The sequence below is a fragment of the Argentina anserina genome, chromosome 4, assembly GCF_933775445.1.
Source record: "Argentina anserina chromosome 4, drPotAnse1.1, whole genome shotgun sequence".
In the NCBI taxonomy this organism is placed as follows: Eukaryota; Viridiplantae; Streptophyta; class Magnoliopsida; order Rosales; family Rosaceae; genus Argentina; species Argentina anserina.
The window spans coordinates 12,005,230-12,019,899 of NC_065875.1; the positions used below are offsets into that span (position 1 = coordinate 12,005,230).

Genomic DNA, 14,670 nt, shown 5'->3' on the forward strand with positions numbered 1-14,670 from the left:
GTCACATTCGCATCGCCTAACGTTTCCAGGAATGAAAGAATACAACAGACAATCACTTTGTTATGGAAGAATCTGAGATTCTAGATACAATTTAACACAAACTGTTAGTCGTACCTACATACACTATGTATCCAGATGACCTTGATTTCCTATATGTTGCATCTGTCGTAACCAGAGAACCATGATGATGGTTCAGCAAGTTTTTGTAACTCGCCGCCATCTTCCCCATTGTAGAATGGCTTGAATTCTTCTTTCCACTGCTGATCACTTAAACTCTGGGGCTCACCTACGTCATATTTTGCGATATGAGAATCTTCATCATAAGCAGGTTGGATCGGTTCTTTTGGTAAACGAGACTGAGCAAGGAGCTCATTCACATTGCTCATCTCGTTCTCATGTTTTTTCTTCAATTTTTCAATTTTGATGTAAGCCTTGTTTGCTTCTTGCTTGGCCTCTGTAGCTTGCCTCTGTAGATATAGGAAGTTTTATCATCAAATCAATCCCATGCTCATATGAAAATGGCATATAAAAACAAGCAACTAGCAAGAGTTCAATTATCAAATCAATCCTGTCCACACTAGAACATGACTGATTTCTGTTAAATAGGAACAAAACATCAAATGGGGCAGACCAACTTCAAGTGGACATGAGCCCAATATGTTCACAGGCCAAACCCATCAGAACATTTCCAAAACCATTTAAGCTAGCCACATCTAGCCTAAAAGGGATACACAAAACAGCTTTTAGATAAAAGTGCTTAGCTAGAAGTGCTCTAGGCACACATTTAGACCAACATTTAGATAGAAGTCCTAGAGCCCTAAAGTGTCATAGGTTGGCTACAGGGTACAAAAAGATATTATAGTTTGTTTTCTCGTTGATCTTGTAAGTACTAAAAGTTTTGATTAAATTGGACCCCAATTTTGTCACAGGTAACAGATATAAAATCTGTAGCATAGAAAAACTGTTGTGTAGATAAAGTCTTAGCACAATACTTTGGTCATGAGGATGGCTGCAGGTTACAAAATCATCTAAGTTTGTTTTGTCGTTTGACCTTGTACTTGTTGATCACTGAGTTTTGTCTAAAATGGAGTTGACGAGCAGGAAGGTATAGAAGGAGGCAATAAACACAAATTGGTTAGGTAAAGAAGTACAGAGTGCGGCTTTGCAGGATCTTGTCATGTAATGGAACTTTCATAAACATGAGGACAAACACAAATCATATGGCTCAAGAACATTAAAAAACAGAAGAAAGCAATTTCGGAAGGATACTGCAACAAAGAATTTCAAGTAAATCGCCAAACCATAAAAAGAAGAGTTATTCTCAACGCACCTGTACAATAGCAACAGCCTCATCAGCTTCTTTGAGTCGTATCAGCAACTCACCTGCCGCCTCTACAGCTTCAGCAGTATCCTGTAATTGAGCTTGAAGCCCTTTATTTTCATCCCTCAAATATCTCCTCTCTCTTTCTCTTTCTAATCTCAGAGCTGTAATTTCTGCAGCGAGAGAATTTATAAACTTGGACTCAGCACCCTTAACGCCTGCCTTAGCAGCTGCTTTCTTTACATCTTCCACTCCATCCCAGATCTTCCTATGCCTTATAAGAAGTTCCATATGTTTCTCTTCCAAATCTGCATACTGTTCCAACATTCGCGACTGCCCCTCCATTGCCCGTTGCATTGCTTCCTTGACCTCTTCAGCACATTTCTTCTCCGTTTCTAACTCCTGCTTCGTCTTCTCAACCAGTGATCTGCTTGCCTCAAGTTCACTCCTTAATTCATCTGAAAGAGAAATCCACATACTCTCAACCTCAGTCCACTGTTTCCTCTCCTGTTCAAATTTCTGCTCAACACTTTCCTCAGTTGACTCTTTAATTGTGCTAAGAGGGGCCAACTTTGGCTCGCAAGAATAGGTCAAGTTCAGCATAGAGTTTCGTGTGCGGGATGATGCGGATGAAGAGTCCACATAAAACTTTAGCTGGCTTCTTAAATCTTGAATCTCTTCCAGCAAAACTTCTCGTTCACCCATATCATTAAAGTTACGTAAGTTTTCCAGTTCATCTTGAACTCTGTTCAACTCGATCTTCGTCCTCAAAAGCTCTGGATGATTATCATATTTCTCCTTCAAAAGCTGTAAAGGATAGTAAGCAATATGCATGCAGACCACAAAAGTAAATTTCAAAAACAATTTTATACCTTATAATTATGTGTGAGGGACACTAACTCTTCCTCCATGTACTCCTCAGTGGGTAAAACACCATCCATAAGGCTCTCAAGGCGAAGAATCTTATCTTCCCTTGTCTGGGATATAATAGCATTGCATTCACGCTCATGCTTGTACTGTTGCACCTGTAAATGACAGCTAAAAATGTCAGCCAACAACAGCTGAAAACAGAGACGTTTTAGACACTTTGACAAACTTGAAGGAACCTACCAAACGATTGAGCTGCATTATCTCAGAAGCTTTCTTGGCACATACATCTTCTAATGCCATTTCTCTGCGAATGGCTCCGGCTAACACCTTCTCTACAGCCTGTGAGTAAAAAGAAAAAATGGATATAAGTCAAGTATCTTTCTCAAAAATGAACATAAACCAACAGAAACAATAATTTCAAGTCCAGAAACTTTCTCTCAAACTTACTTTGGGAACCTGCATCCTGGATTTGTCAGCAAGCTCTGATGCATCCACAGGTACTAATTCCATATTCAAAAGTTCATTAGCCCCTTCACCCTCTAGTTCTATTATGTTCTTGCAATTATTACAGATATAGTTCGCTGAATCTTCTTCCGGTTCATCCACAGTTTGTACACCAGCATCAATTTTGGGAACTGGCAAAATCTGCCTAGACTCTGAAGGTTTCAGTGAAAACCTGAATGCTGATCTCCTCAAAGCAGAACTATGGCGGTGACCACCAATGATTTCAAGACCATGGCGAATGCTTGCGGCCAATTGTTCAGCTGGTGCTGAAAAGTTTTTGCTTGTTTGAGTTGAAGGATCAATAGAGGAGCATAATTTAGCAGGGTTTTCAACAGATACATGGACCTTTGGGCTTGAATGACTGCCATCAAAAAGATCTTTCTGAGAAGCTGTCATCATTGATGAGGTTTTCAAGCTTTTCCTGCTGGTGTTCACTCTAGGTGAAACACTGGGAGTAGGAGATTTCAGGATTTGGGTTACATCACATGGAACTATCATCAGGCTTGGAGAAACACAATTTTCTGAGCCATTTTGTAATTTATTGGGCTCATCTGCAATTGAAAGGTATTCAGTTACTACACCAGCAGGTTTGGAAGCTTCACACAGAGAGTGATCGGGTACTGTTTTACTGGCTGACTCTTCATGTAGCAAATTGCTATTGGAGGAACCTGTCATATCTGGGGTTTCAGCAACAAAATCAACAATCATGGAGTCTGGGGTGTCAGCAGAAAATATCTGCGGTGTAGTTTCTTCTTCCATCTTGACATTCATATCATCAGGACCTTGTTCTGTGATACACCTACTTCCAGATGCGTGCTTCTGAGGAACATCATGTACTTCTTCTTCCATATTAACATCTGTATCATCTGAACCTTGTTCTGTGACAAAACCACTTCCAGATGTGCGGGTCTGAGTTACATCAGAGCTTCCAATTTGATCAACCACATGTTCAGAGTGAGAAATACTTGTATCTACATTGCTCACATGAGATGGATTTCTTCCAGTGCAGCCAACTGATTGGTTAGCCACTTCTGCACAGAGCCTCTCAACAGCTTCCTCATCAATTTCCATCTCTTCGTCACCGTCATCATCAATATGAGATGACATCATAGGACGGTTAAGACTAGCCCTTAGTATATTCAAGCTTTGGCGAAACCACGCAGCTGAATGACCTCCATTTGTATCAACTGCAATCTTCCCATTTGCTTTGATCCGCTGTAGTTCATCCTGTTCAAATGCACCAGGGTCAAATCCACATGTTGATTGGAGATTAGTGCAGCAAAGTATGACAAAGTATAATGAAAGAGAATATACCCTCAATTGTCGTATAACCTCACGCAAGTGATTCACATCATCCTGCATTACTTCATTAACTACTGCCTTATTCTTGATAGCCTTTGCACGCTGAGCAAATCTCAATGTACTGAAAGTCTCACTCTTGCAGCTGTATTGTAGAATTATATAAGTTTCCCTTGACAAAAAAGGTTACTGAGAAATGTGAAGCACTACTTTGAGGAAGAATTTGCAGTATTACCTTTGAGTTGGAGAAACAGCACAGACCATTGCTAACTTTGCATTTCCCCCAAGAGACTCCTGAAGTAAGAATGTCAACCTGGAATCTCTATAGGGGATATGTCTTTGCTTTCCTGTCTGAGAAATTTCAGCAAGGATGTTTATCAAGTTCCTGCACTCAGATAATTAGCTAGACTTAATACATGGCTAGAAATCATAATTCAAACAATCATAACAAAACATTCAACACAGATCCGTCTGTGTGTGTGTGTGTGTTTAGAGAGAGAGAGAGAGAGAGAGAGAGAGAGAGAGAGACCCAACTAATAAATTTACCAAAAATTTCATATACTAGACAACCAATAATACATTCTTTTTCTGATCATTCCTGATAGGATAGAACTCTGTACTACTCATAGATATTTCCATTATATTATATTAAACTCATCTTGCTCACCCGCTCACTTGGGATCACTTTTACGGTTTTACTTTTACCTTTTCCTATCTGCATGTGACAATGATAAGTTACTAATCCCTTCTCTTGTTCAAAGCACGCTTAGAAAGTTCGAGAACTTATCTATATCCTTTGTAAATTCAGGTTGAAGTTCATTATTGAAAGCAGAAAAAATTGTCACTGGTGTTACCAAGATTGTAGCAATTCTGACTGCAGCGGGAATGACCTACCTCCTTATGTACTCTGGCTTTGCTAAAAGTACTGTAATAAGCCATGATCAACAAACTTGGAAATACTACCTTGTAGGCTTGCATACAACGTATTAATTTTATATAAGCTTGTTTCGTTCAAACTTCAAAGAAGTAGCAAGACTTGGTAATAAGTTAGAATTTTATATAAGCTCGTGAGCTGAACTCACAAAGAATCTTGTTTTCTTGTGTGACCATTTTACTATAAGTTCAAGTTGTAGTAATGATTTCAATAAAATGACATATGTATGTAAGAAAAGACTGCCTCAAGTACAATTTTAGAGTTTTACTTATTTATTTGGGAAGATGATTAAATATCAGATTTAAAATGGATCATATTCTAAAGCATGGCACAATACTTTTAGCTTGACAAGAGCTCAAACTTAACTAAAGCTCTGGTATAGGCCTCATATTGTCAGCCCTGTCAGCTCCAAATTCGGTCTTACTCAATTGTCAATTTAGCCATATGATCCTAGTAACTGAGTCACTGTATCAGTAAAGTAACAAGTGGATTCCCATCATGCAATTAGATTAAGTTAAATAGCATGATGAATAAACTAAGCTAGCTTGCAAAATAATTTCAGTGGAGGACAATATAATGACAGCAAATAGATAGGCTGTACCCAAGCTGGGAGAGTGATCGATTGATATTGCCTGCTTCCTTCAAACGCTCCCCAGCTGCACCGGTTAACTTTTGGCGCTCTGACCCAGCCAGATCAACAAGATTTATTCTACTTCTTTTAAAACTGCTTATTCCATCTGCCACACTCTACGGAAGTAATACTTTACTTTAATCACTCTGTGATATAAGTGTACAAACAAGATATACATGTAAAAGATCACTGAGCATAGTTTTTTGTAAAGTAACATTATTATTAACAAGTTCACTGTGTCCAACGCAACAGTTCTCAAGTCAAACTATTACCTTATATCGAGATTCAACAACACAGGTAAAAACAGTATGTGAGCGAGAACTCTCAGCATTGATACTAGTTGAACCAGTCCTCCTGTTTGACAACCCCTGCAGCAAAGTATGTGTTAGACTATAACCCAAGGTTCTACAATTTCAGTTTGAGACATTTTAAACAGTGGCAAAAAGTAATCCCCACTCCCCATGACATATGCTTCCATAAAATCATGTAAATTCAATGCCTTAACACTGAATATATCTCTGGTGTTAAATGTACAATTCCAATGTTTCTCATCTATGTCCTCAGAAGCTTGCTCTATGCTAACAACCTTTCCCTACTGTAGTTTGCTCTATGCTATCAAATCATTCCAATTTCAACAATTCCCAATAGTTGTTTCAAAGTTCAAACTCTCGTACGCACACATCATGTGCTTGGAAAAAGTCTTGTGACAAGAAAGCTAACATAACCAGTATTATTACCATCCCAAAAGTTTTATGAAACACAAATAGAAAGTTCAATGGAGTTAAAGGTACTGCAATCACATCAAGGCTATATTAGAAAACCTTCATCAAAAGCTGAGTCACATCTTTGATTGTGCGTACACATTCCTCTGTGAGATTCTCAACATAGACACCTGATTTAACATCTTCTCTTATCTGCAAAAGAAAATAATGATAGAAGACCTAAGCATACCAAATACTTACATAGTACAATAGATTGGTAACAAAAAAAAAAGCAAAATGACCAAATACATAGTACAAAAGATTGGTAACAAGAAAAGCAACATGTTCGATTTACCTGAAGACTTTTTGGATTTGGATCCAAAAGATCTGTGATTTGTTCATTGTAAATCTGCAAAACAGTTGAAAAATCAATCATTTAATGTCAAATTAATAGACCAATTTTTTTAAAATGGATAAAGTTACCAACAATATTTAAATGAGTTTCTCAGCATTAGAATGTACCTCAAGAAAAGAACACTGGCACTGATATTTGAGTTGTTTGTCAGCATGCTTGATTTGCTCCTGTGAGATTAATATCAAAATATAGTGAATACTAACAAATGAAACCAACACTATCAACTCAAATATAATACATCAGTTGTTTGTCTGCATGACATTAAATTCTTCAATAGTAACCAATGAATTAAAACTGCACCTCATTTATGCGAGCAAAAAGGCGCTCAAGAACACGGGGAGTTAAGCCTTGTTGATCACTCGATAAATTTTCATCCAACAATGCATTTGCAGGACCCCACATAGTGTATGTCTTTCCACTTCCAGTCTAATAAATTCCATTGTCAGACATACAGAACATGATATCGCATGAAAATGCTAACATTACTAGACATACAAAAGTAAATGAAAAATGAAAAATACCTGTCCGTATGCAAACACAGAACTGTTGAACCCAGCCATACAATTCTCGACCAGTGGTACTCCTACAAGCTGGAAAATATCTAGCTGCAGTGATACACAGATGAAAAGATAAGCATTTAATCTAATCAGCTGTTTTCAAGACTACAATACGTGAGGAAGTCAATCATGCCTGTGATGCATCTGTGTCGGCAACCGAGTCAAATGTGAAGGTCTGTCCATTTATCGACAAAGCATCACTAGAAGTTTTCTGCACCATCATCTCTCCTTCATCCTTGTCCTTCCGGGGCGGCCTCATTCTCACAATTACCTGTCAACAATAGTAAAAGACAGATTTTGATACATCTAAGAAATGAAAAAACCAACATTACAGAAGAAGGATAGTAAAGAGAAACATAAAGGAATCATTTCCTTAAATTCCCTCTATCATTCTTAATTATCCATAGTTTAACCTTCCACAGCAGTAAAACAAGCATATACCGAGTCAAAAATCAAATGCTCAAGAGGAGTGAAAACTAGACCATACTAAACTAGAGATGAAAATGACATCAAAATAAACATTCCTATATCTAGCAAGTCATAGATAGCTTAACAAGTCTCTCAAAACACGACAGATAGTTAAGGGTAAATCATTGCTTTTACTCAGTTATCAGCATCGAAAAAAAAAGAGGCAAGTCAAGGATCAAAAGCTTCAAGCAACAGTTCAAGGGAAAATGATACCCGATCATAACAATTTCAACACCACATATTTCTCAGTCGAATACGAATTTCAGCAATCGAACAACTCCTTAATTTACATAATAAACACTCATTTTCTGTATTCGATCTTTGACAGCACCCAAACAGAAGGGAGTCAGGAATCAAAGAACCTGTTCACAGTCTAAATCAATTTACAGGATAAATAGCACAAAATTAACATCAATTTACAGGATAAATAGCACAAAATTAACAACAAAAGCCACGAGATTTCACAAAAAACAACCAGATTCATCCAAAATAGAAATTCAATTTCAGAATCGAAGAAAAAGAAGAAGCAATTGAGGATCGCGAAGTACCTGGACGCCGGAATCAGAGGATCCATGGACGGAGTTCTCAGGAACCATCTCAAGCTTCCGTTTGAGAGGATTCGACGTCGGCGGCCGAGGCGGCAGCGGACTCTTCATCTTGGCGGCCGGCGAAGGCTTCGAATCGAAGGTCGTGTAGTTGAGATCTGAAGGCGGAGGCGCGTTTTCTTTAGAGGCTTTATGCTTCCGCGGAATCCTAGGCTTGCCGGAGCTAGGGTTTGGAGATTGCGGAGGCTCCGTCGTCTCCCGTAAGAAGTTGTGCCGCGGCTGCATCGACTTCATCGTCGTCAGTTCTAGAGAGAGGGGGAGAGGGTTTTAGAGAGAAAAAGGGAGGGAGCTGGAGAGAGTAGGGCTTGGGAAGGACAAGAGAGCGAGAGAGGACGAGAAGAGAGAGAGAGAGAGAGAGAGAGAGAGGGGTAGCCGTTGGAGGAGGAGGAGATTCGGATTTGAAATTCGGGGAAAAGCACGTGTGTAGGGTCTTTATCAATTGACGACGAAAAATTTGAGAGGAGCCGGGGCTTTGGATCTGGATCGTATCCGGCTTACGAGAATTTTTGTTGGGTGGGTTATTGTAATCTCACAGTTTTCTTTATTCAATCCTCTTTTTTCACCTTAATATATTTTTTTCTGTTTTTAAATTACTTTGTTCACCCAATTATAATACTCAAATGGCCATTTTTTCAATAACACTATGTTCATCCAACATAATTTTTTTACAATTTTAAACTTATTTTGTTCACCCTACATTCTCTTCTCATCTTACATAATTGTTTTTCAATCTCCATTAAGAAAAATGTTTGCAAATACTATTACTTGCAAGTTGCAACTATTTTTGTAAAACATTATAGGGTCATGTACAATAGCTTCTCCCCAATAGGGTTTCAATCTTTTTTTTTACTTTAAAGATTTTATATGTATATATGTGTGTGTTTTATAAAATAAACAAAAATGAATTGTAATATAATAAGTTCTTTAGTCTATTACAGTAATTTTACATCAGTGTATTATAGTCTTTTAATAAAATCATTGGTTGTGGGGTGAACAAAGTAGACTATGGGTGGCAATAACCTCACCTTTTTTTTATACAGTAAAGAGAAATGTAAACTAAGAAAGAAAAAAGAAAAGAATTTACTTACCGTAATTTTTTTGGCTCTTTATCACTAACCAGGATCATATACAATACTACAAAAACTTTGCCGCCGCTTGAGCTCTTTTGCTCGTCTGGCTGTGCCATGGCGTCGGCGTGGGTCTTTAGACTCACCATCGTGCGTCGTGCGTGATCGGTCGGGATGATTGTGTAGTTGTTCGGAGGTTGTACCATGAGGTTTCCTCTTATCTTGTTTCCAGTTGATGGTGGCGCTTGCACAGGTGGTAGTTTTGTGGGAGATGGTGGAGTTTTACACCAGATCTGGATCGTGGGGTTGTGATCGGTTCCTCTCGGATCTCGTTGCAAGTCCTTTGGTGCATGACCTTCAAGTTCTGACTTCAAATCGCGTAGTAGAATGCAGGCACGAGTGTCCTAGTGATGGTGCCTTCTGGTGTGTTGTTGGCGAGGACAATTCAACGGTGTTAGAAGTCAAGAGACGGAGGCGGTGCAACGATCTTGGTGTAGCATTAGTGGCAGGGATGCCGGTGCTTCAGTCGTGGTGGGCTGGGTCCAAGCTTTGAGAGGTTCAGCCTTTTAGTAGCTGTGTTATGTTGGGTATATCTTGACTGTATGTTAGACTTGTCCTGACTGTATGTTAGGCTTATCCTTTTATTTTTGTTTATTTAGTTTTAATTTAATTTCTTGTCGTTTGTGTTTGTTTTTCCGAATCCATGCTTGTCATGGAGTTTTGCTTTTTTTTTTTGCCTGTATTGGATCTTTTGGCTTCCCATGTTTGATCATGGATGCTCAAGCCGTAGTGTTTCATTGCTAGAATAGGGTGCTTACTACATGTCCCCTTGATTTTTTCGGGTTTTTTATGTCTTCCGTGATGTAATTGTGGCTCGAGCAATAAATACTTGTCTACATGATGTGGTAGCGGTTGGATGTGTAGAGCATTTGGCCTCCTTGGCTATTGTTGAATGAAATTATTTCCATCTTTAAAAAAAAGGTTAAATACTTGTGACACCTTATACTTTAGGTGTAAAAACAGTTTTGTCCTTCTACTTTTAAATTTAATCTGTATATCCTCTAACTTTTATTTTTTAACAGGTTTGTCCATTCCGTTAGTTGACCGTTAAAAAATTCCGTTAAGCCGTTAAAATGTCTAGAATATCCCAAATTTAAATCATATTTTTTTCTTTTTTTCTTATGCTTTTTTTATTTTCTCTTTTGGTCTTTCTTTTTGTTTTTCTTGTTTTTAAATTTCATTCATCATATGTGCTATCAAATATATATAATTGTAATCAACACAAATTATCAAATTAATTATAAACATGTTATAATCAATTAGATAATGCCTAAAATGACATGTGAGTGCCAGTACTCAAATCCAGTTATAAACTTCCTTTATATTATGATGCTCTACAAACATATTTTGATTAATTTATATAATGCTAAGACAAAAAAGAGTTCTACTATCATATCCATACTTTGATGCAAAAATAGTTTTAAATTATTTATTTCCAACTTGATGTTAAGCAATTGTCATTAATTCTCCTCTTGTTTACAATTAATTTGATAATTTGTATTGATTACAATTATATATGATAGCACATATGATGAATTAAATTTAAAATCAAGAAAAACCAAAAGAGAAAATAAAGTAGGCATGAGAAAAGAAAGAAAAAAATCTTATTTAAATTGGGGGTATTCTAGGCATTTTAACGGCTTAACGGAATTTTTTGACGGTCAATTAACGGAATTGACTAAACTGTTAAAAAAAGAAGGACAAAACTGTTAAAAAATAAGAGTTAAAGGATATACAAGTTTAATTTAAAAGTAAAAGGACAAAACTGTTAAAAAATAAGAGTTAAAGGATATACAGATTAAATTTGAAAGTAGAAGGACAAAACTGTTTTTACACCTAAAGTATAGGGTGTCACAAGTATTTAATCCTAAAAAAACCAGGATTTTTGATAAAAACTGACTATGTTCTTATTCCAAGGGACCGCAAGTGATATGGATACACACAAACCATATCTTCATCTTCCACAACACCAAACAAAACACACAACACTCTCTGTCTCAAACCCAGAACACTCGATGTCTCAAACCCAAAGTCCCAAACACAATGGCAAGACGTCCTCCCACCGCTCCTTCAACCACCAGTCCACCACCAGTGAGGCGCCAAACCCTGTCGTACAGTTTCTCTTTGGCCGTGGTGGAGAGATTATGTACGACCTGGCCACTGAGTTCACTCCACTGTCTAAAGTTCCCACGACAATACAACTATAGTTACTACAATCAGGGTCGAGGGGCCAGTTCAGCTGCGGGTGCACAACACCAACCCAGATGGGCTTCATCTGGAGCACTACATTTGACTTTATGGCTGCAATGTTCATTGCCTCATCTAAACATGCCTATGGGTTATGGTGATTTCGATTAGATCTTGTACGCTTTTGATTTGGGTTTGGAGCATTATCTCAGGGACTAGTGGATGATGAGATCTTGTTTTTCTTTGGTTTTGGTGAATCAACGACTATGTTTGTGGTTTGACGTCAATGGCATGGTTTCTGCAATTGATTTTGCTAAGAGTGTGGAAAACGGGCTACTCATACAAGGAGTGGGACGGTTTCTTGCGGTTGATGACTATGGTTCGTCGTTTGGACGGTCGGTGGCTGGCAGCGGTGAAACGACCCTAGTAAGGATGGTTGTTTTGAGGTGAAAGCTGGATCTAAATAAATTTGGGTTTGTTGGGTTTCTCTTCGAATGGACCTCCCTTGGGTTGTTTTGGATGAATAGCAATTGTGGGCTGGAGTTTATCTCAAACCCATATCTATATATTTAGCTTAGGCTAAGTTCTATTTTTTTTCTAACTCTTAAGGTGCAAAATTTTGTTTTCGCTAAAGTTATGTTCTCACAAGTCTATTTGATATACGGAATTCATGTTTAAAGTGTAGTCTATACTATGTACCATTGTGAGAGCATGTTCTCATATCTTGTTTGATTTGCAACATGACGGTGGAATGGTATGTAATGGCTACATCTGACCTTAGTTTGTATTTGTTCCTAATTAATTTGAAAATCGTAATAATATTTGATTAAAAAAATTAACCCCGATTTTTGGTTGGATGTGCATCTATCTCCACCATATCATATACTTTGTTGAATCTGTTCACCCTATATGGAAAAATTTAGTCAAATATTCTCATTTTACCCTGCTGAATATAAGTTATTACGAATTGATAATTTACTTTCGATAAAAAAAAGATAAATTACTGGACAAAGAATTTGGGAATTGAATCTATAATTTACACCCCCAGCCCTCTCATTTTTCATTCACTAACCCAGACAATCACTTCTCTTCCTTTTATTAAGGGAGATTTAAATAAACGATTTCCCAATTATTGTACATTCTAAACTTTAGTAACTCACATTTGAAAACTATCGCATTAGCAACTTAAGTATTTACATTATCTCAAGTATGGTTTATTCCGTTAATTAACACCGTTAATGACTTCATTTCCTACTAATTTTTCCGGAAAGTTTCAACTCTTTATTTCCCTCCAATTTTGTGAGTTTTGGTACCAACAATTGGTCACCTCCCTAATTAGGTCTATCTCTAATTCAAAAAGTCGTGAAGTTTGAGGCTTTTGATACATTGGATTGGGAATTCCTTCTTCGAGTTCTCACTTCTTTCGGTTTTGATGCTAGTTTTGTTCATTACCTTTAGTGTATTCTAGTGTCGGCTCACCTTTCGATTTAGTGTATTCTTGTGTTGGCTACTGCAAATTGTCATATTATTAAGTATGCTAAAGAGCTTAAGAATGACTGCGTTCATAGGTATTTGCTTTCAGAATCTGTATATTTATTTTCCCATAGAATGTAGTTGTCAAAACTTGTGGTGTGACTACAATACTTTCATTCATTGGACAATTGCTAGAGGAAGCTGCCAGTAAACTAAACTTGATATGCAAAGGTGTTGTTTATAGTCGGGGCACATTTTTAAAACCTGAGTTGCAAGCCCAACAACACACGTTTTACAGAAGAGAAAAAAGTTCTTAATGAGTTTTTTGGCAAGCTAGGTAAGGAAAAGTCACTGGTTCTTGGTGATTGAGACTGGCCAACAATGTCACTATTATTGTGTTGAAGATATAAGTACTGATATGACTAGAAGTTTCAATGAGGGGGTTGCATCGTGAGAAGGCGGATGTGTTTGTGTGTGGGAAGTATAATAATGGAGAAGAAATGACCCAATAGCATCTGGTATTCACCTTATTCATCCAGACTCCAAGATATCATCAGTTTCTTTTGAGCCATATGGCTACAACATGAACTCATTGGATAGTTCCAAGTTCTCCACCATGAATGTCACACTTGAGTATGACTTTAGCTTTGCTTCATTTGAATGTTGTGGGTTCCCTTTGGATGCTGCAGATCTTGAAAGAGATACTCATGAAGGTCCTTATGTGTTTTGATCCAAAAAGCTTTTCAATTGCAATACATGTCACGATTGATTATGCATTTTTGGCAAAGGTTGCAGCCATGAAGACTGAGGAATTTTATAGGACCAGCTCTAACTCTAACTTGATTTCCGAAAAACTTGGTTCAATTATCTTCTCGACTTTTTTGAAAGTGGAGAGCGATTAAGTGTTGATAAGCTTTGGTTGTGAAAGTTGTATTCCAATTTGTAGTTTTTTTATGTACTTGAACTAAATTTCGCATACTAAAAAAAGTTTGACTCTAAGACTTGCCACCTAACTAAATTACCACAAACAAGTTCATAAAAAAATAAATATTTAAAACGGGTTGTTAATATAGCTCATCTCATAGCAAAATAAAGAAACATGTTTCATTTGTAACAACTATTATAAACAAGTTAAAGTTCACAATTACAAAATAAATATGCATATATTTTATAATATAGATATCCATCAACCAACAACCATATTAAAATGCTCAAAAGATCTATCGACCATAGGAATTTAAATGTTTCAAAGGCAAAAGAAAATGTCAATACTGTGGAAATGAATGGACCACCCGTAAAAATTGGTGGAAAATAAAGTCATTAATGGTGTTAATTGATGGAATAAACCAAAATTGAAATGAGATAAAGACTTGAGGTACTAATGCGATAATTTCCAGATGTATTAAAGTCTAGATTAATGGACAATCGAATCTCCTTTTTATTAACTTCATATGGAGAGTTGAAAACAAATCTGCTAGATTTATTCATTTGTGTTTAGGGTTGAAGACTTTATGAGGCGTTGAAACTGCGTTTTTTTTTGTTTTTTGTCCATACAAATCCTCTATTTTTTTTTGTTCT

General features: G+C 37.1%; 1 protein-coding gene across 1 annotated transcript; it reads right to left on the bottom strand.

Moving 5' to 3' along the window:
* Positions 1 to 10: 10 nt before the first annotated feature.
* LOC126789951 (kinesin-like protein KIN-12B) lies at positions 11 to 8,653 on the bottom strand. The gene is made up of 16 exons (XM_050516041.1): positions 8,249 to 8,653; positions 7,366 to 7,503; positions 7,197 to 7,280; positions 6,976 to 7,101; positions 6,783 to 6,842; positions 6,616 to 6,669; positions 6,381 to 6,473; positions 5,832 to 5,927; positions 5,530 to 5,675; positions 4,230 to 4,379; positions 4,010 to 4,139; positions 2,639 to 3,922; positions 2,432 to 2,530; positions 2,194 to 2,346; positions 1,331 to 2,128; positions 11 to 467 (listed from the first exon to the last, which is right to left on the bottom strand). The coding sequence occupies exons 1-16, from the start codon at positions 8,537 to 8,539 to the stop codon at positions 150 to 152; spliced, it is 4,020 nt and encodes a 1,339-aa protein (XP_050371998.1). The 5' UTR covers positions 8,540 to 8,653; the 3' UTR covers positions 11 to 149.
* Positions 8,654 to 14,670: the final 6,017 nt, after the last annotated feature.

Coding starts and splice junctions, on each gene's coding strand:
- LOC126789951 (XM_050516041.1), bottom strand. CDS start 8,539: ATGAAGTCGATGCAGCCGCGGCACAACTTCTTACGGGAGACGACGGAG. Junction 6,670..6,782: donor GCCAGTGTTCTTTTCTTGAG/GTACATTCTAAT, acceptor ACTGTTTTGCAG/ATTTACAATGAACAAATCAC. Junction 5,928..6,380: donor TGACTCAGCTTTTGATGAAG/GTTTTCTAATAT, acceptor ACTTTGCTGCAG/GGGTTGTCAAACAGGAGGAC.